Source organism: Lactuca sativa, chromosome 3, assembly GCF_002870075.4.
Source record: "Lactuca sativa cultivar Salinas chromosome 3, Lsat_Salinas_v11, whole genome shotgun sequence".
In the NCBI taxonomy this organism is placed as follows: Eukaryota; Viridiplantae; Streptophyta; class Magnoliopsida; order Asterales; family Asteraceae; genus Lactuca; species Lactuca sativa.
This window is the reverse complement of record NC_056625.2, coordinates 233,166,839-233,171,442: the sequence shown is the minus strand read 5'-3', so window position 1 is coordinate 233,171,442 and position 4,604 is coordinate 233,166,839. Positions and strand designations below refer to the sequence as shown.

Here is a 4,604-nt window from a genome sequence, read left to right as displayed (position 1 = left end):
GAGAATATAACTATAGAAGATAATGGAAACTGGAAAACTCAAATCTGGAAAACGGGAAAAAAAATATTGTTTTAGTGAAAAAATAAAAACTGAAAATAGAGAAAATGTTCATATTCGTTCTCTTTTTTCGCTTGATAATTGTATCTTTTAATGATCTGATTTTGCAATTGAATCGTCCTGTTGTTGTTTATATTTTCTCTTTTTCGCTTGAAAAAAATACCGCTTCTATGAAAAAAAATAAAAACTGAAATTATAGAAAATAGATTTAAGAATAGAATTATACAGGAATTTGTTGTAATCAATGAACAATGGACTCAAAAATCAGATAACTGAAAAAATAATAACTAAAAAGTATTAACCCTAAATCGAATTTATATATTAACCCTAATTAGATAATCAGATGAAAGATAATGGAAATAAAAACTAAAATGTGAAAAAAGTGCACATACCGTTTCTGTGATAGACTTGAATCATCCGAATTTTTTTAACAATGGAGTAATCAGTTATGGAGAAGCCTAGAATGGATAAGGAAGAAGAAGAGCATATTGTAACGCATTTCAGCGGTTCAGAGTGTTCAAGAATCGAGAAGAAGAAGCCTAGAATCGTTAATCAGATTTCAACAATGGAGAAGAAGAATCATCGCTTGGAGAAGAGATGTATAGAGTTTTCTAGAATCGTTAATCAGATTTCGACAATGGAGAAGAAGAAGAATCATCGCTTGTAGAAGAGATGTACAGAGTTTTTGAGGCCTGGCGATTCAAATTCAGATATGGACATGTATTGAGTATTTGGGTTAAATGGGGCCCCTTAAAAGTGGGGGCCCTAAGCCCTATCCTTGTTTAATTACTAATAAAGTCAGTCTGTACCTATGAGAACTGTGTATATTATGATGCCCCTGCCACATTGCTGCCCTGGGCTTTAGCCCAGCTCGCCCGGCCGGGCCTGCCTATTCTTCTAAGTTTTACCCATGTATTCTTGCTAATATGACCATTTAAATTCTGTGTAATACAATTACTCTTCATCGGCACAAGAGAATCAATAATGGATCCATTCTCGATATCTGGCCACTTCAACTTTATTAGATTTAACATCAAGATCTCCTGCTATTGAAAAGCTATTAGCGATACTCTTAGATTCACCAACATGGATATTTTTTTAATGTCTAAATTTCTCAAAATTTTGTGTTGTTAGATCATTTTAAGTTGCTATTATCTTCTATTATTTGATTTTGTAGGGTTTTTTAAAGGATTGATTTGAATTTTTTTTATTATCACAAAAATACTTAGGACATTTAATTTATAATAAAACATTGTAAACTCAAACATTTATATCTGACTTTAACACGTTAATCTAAATAAAACACTAAGTAAATATAATTAAAATGCATTCAATAAAGCTTTACAAAAAAAAAACATTAATGATGTAAAGTTAATTACAAACAACAAAACAAGTAATAGTAATAAAGATAAGGCTTATTAATTGTAAAAGAAAAAAAAAAGATAATAATGTAATTTAGTTTCAAATAAACATTTTAGAGTAAATTACAATGAAGCGAAATTGACTATTATGATATCAAAGCATATTAAGAGAGTTTTGTGCTGATGTGGCTGAGTCACCAAATGGACATGGTGAGTATGGCTCATAGCCTTACTATAAATAAAATTTGTAGTAAACACCGCTACCACGGATTTTCCAAATACCTCCATTGAGCGCATCTTCTTCTTACTAGTTGTTGTGATTATCGATCGCAAACTGTTTTTTTTTTTTTTTTTTTTTTTTTGTGCTAATTTTAAGGTCTTCACTGTTCACACTCCAAATCAGTTAATTCAAGCAAAAAGTCATTTATCTGTTCTGAACATTTAAACATTTAAATATTTCAAATGCCAACAAGAAAAAAGGTTTTTATGGCTATTATATATATATATATATATATATATATATATATATATATATATATATATATATATATATATATATATATATATATATATATATAATAAAAAAATTGAGCCCCAAAAATTTAGACATTACGCACTACCCACTTTGCCCTTCAAATTAAGCCGCATGTACGAAAGGATTATGGTTGTCATCAAAAGTTGAATTTCATTGTCTTATCCACATTTTGATTTTATTTGCTGGACTATTCTCAACGTTACATTATTAGTTGCCTCTTATTTTCATATATATTATTTTGGAGCTATTATTTATATCTCATGCGTGTCATTATAAACCTATACTTAAAGAATTATTCAAAGATACAGAAAAGTTCTACAAATTCGGGATATTAAAATTTGGAGGGAGTATGGGCTAGATTAGAAGGTTGACATTAGTTTGTGTATAAATTGCATGTCTCAACCATGCATTGCAATATCACAAAAATGGCAATCACCTCTTCTTTCAACATTCAAATCTTCATTTTTCCTCTCCTCGTTGTCTTACTCTGTACCCAATCCTCAGAAACTTCGACATCAATTACAGATCGGTTCACCCAATGTCTAAACAACCAAGCCGACCCTGGTTTTCCGATCAGTGGACAACTTTACACTCCCCATAACTCTTCATTTCCATCTGTCTTGCAAGCTTACATCCGTAACCTTCGCTTCAATGAATCCACCACGCCCAAACCCATCGTAATCATCACTGCCTTACATCCTTCACACATTCAAGCTGCTGTTGTGTGCGCCAAAACACACCGCCTGCTAATGAAAACCAGAAGCGGAGGCCATGATTATGAAGGGCTATCCTATATATCCTATTTAAACCAACCCTTCTTCGTTGTTGACACGTTTAACTTACGATCCATAAGGGTAAATATTGAAGATGAAACTGCATGGGTCCAAACTGGTGCGACTCTTGGTGAAGTGTACTACCGAATTGCAGAGAAAAGCAACATGCATGCTTTTCCCGCTGGAATTTGCCCTACTGTTGGAGTTGGTGGCCATTTTAGTGGTGGTGGTTATGGTAACTTGATGAGAAAATATGGCCTTTCGGTTGACAATATTGTTGATGCTCAGTTAATCAACGTGAACGGCAAACTTCTGAATCGGAAATCCATGGGTGAAGATCTTTTTTGGGCCATCACAGGTGGTGGTGGTGTCAGTTTTGGTGTGGTTCTAGCGTTCAAGATCAAACTGGTTCGTGTTCCTCCCGTTGTGACAGTCTTTAACATCCAAAGAACATCAGAACAGAACCTCAGCACCATCGCTGATAGGTGGATACAAGTTGCCAATAAGCTCGATAATGACCTTTTCCTTCGAATGATCTTACAAGTAATAAACACAAACGGCGAAAAGACAATCGGTGGTATTTTTCCAACACTGTACCTTGGAAACTCGACAGCTCTTGTTACCCTCCTGAACAAGGATTTCCCTGAATTAGGGGTACAAATTTCAGACTGTATTGAAATGCGTTGGATAGAGTCTGTGCTTTTCTACACAAACTTCCCCATTGGTACTCCGACAACAGCTCTTCTAAGCCGTACAGCACAAGGTATCAACCCATTCAAGGTCAAATCTGATTACGTAAAAAACCCTATTTCAAAAGAAGGATTCAAATATATATTCGAAAAGATGAAAGAACTTGAAAACCAAATGTTGATTTTCAACCCATATGGGGGAACAATGAGCGAAATTTCCGAATTTGCAAAGCCTTTCCCGCATCGATCAGGGAATATAGCGAAGATCCAATACTATGTAACCTGGGATGAACTTGGCGTTGAAGCAGCGGATCGGTACTTGAACTTCACAAGGATGATGTATGATTACATGACTCCTTTTGTTTCTATGAACCCCAGGGAAGCATTTCTGAACTACAGGGATTTGGACATTGGTGTCAACAACCATGGCAAGAATGCTTACGTTGAAGGAATGGTTTATGGGCACAAGTATTTCAAAGAGACGAATTATAAGAGGCTAATGATGGTGAAGAGGAGGGTTGATCCTACAAATTTCTTTAGGAATGAGCAAAGTATACCAACTTTGTCATCTTAATGGAAAAATTATTCTAACTACTTGTGCATTAAATATCTCCATGCTATTGCGTTTTATTGTTTTTGTAAGAGTATCGTTTTTTCAAAGTCAGGATATCCTTATTTAGATGATAATGAATGATATAATTTTGACATGTATTTTATACAAGGAAAATTATATGATGTGTTTCTGGATTTCGATTTTCTATTTTTGAGAAAACGTATGGAAACTTATGTTGATTATTTTATGCACAAGATATCTGGAACATTTGAACACTTTATTATTTTAAGCACAAGATATCTCTAACATTTGAACACTTCGATTATTTTATGCACACGATATCTCAAATATTTGAACACTACTTCAAAATGACAAATAGAATACTAGGGGTGTAAACGAGCTGAGCCGAGCCCGAGCTTGATCAAGATCGAGCTCGGCTCGTTTAATTTTGAGGAAGCTCGAGCTCGATTCGAGCCTTAAAATGAAGCTCGGGCTCGGCTCGTGAACAATTCAGTAGGCTCGCGAGCCTAATCGAGCCTAAACGAGCCTCCATGTATATGTGTATATATATATATATATATATATATATATATATATATATATATATATATATGTGTGTGTGTGTGTGTGTGTGTG

At 34.2% G+C, this 4,604-nt stretch overlaps 1 protein-coding gene across 1 annotated transcript; it reads left to right on the top strand.

Annotated features, from left to right (window-relative positions):
* Window positions 1-2,271: 2,271 nt before the first annotated feature.
* Window positions 2,272-4,162, top strand: LOC111918959 (berberine bridge enzyme-like 8). Its single transcript, XM_023914575.3, has one exon. It carries the CDS (start codon window positions 2,358-2,360, stop codon window positions 3,987-3,989), a length of 1,632 nt encoding a protein of 543 aa, XP_023770343.1. The 5' UTR covers window positions 2,272-2,357; the 3' UTR covers window positions 3,990-4,162.
* Window positions 4,163-4,604: the final 442 nt, after the last annotated feature.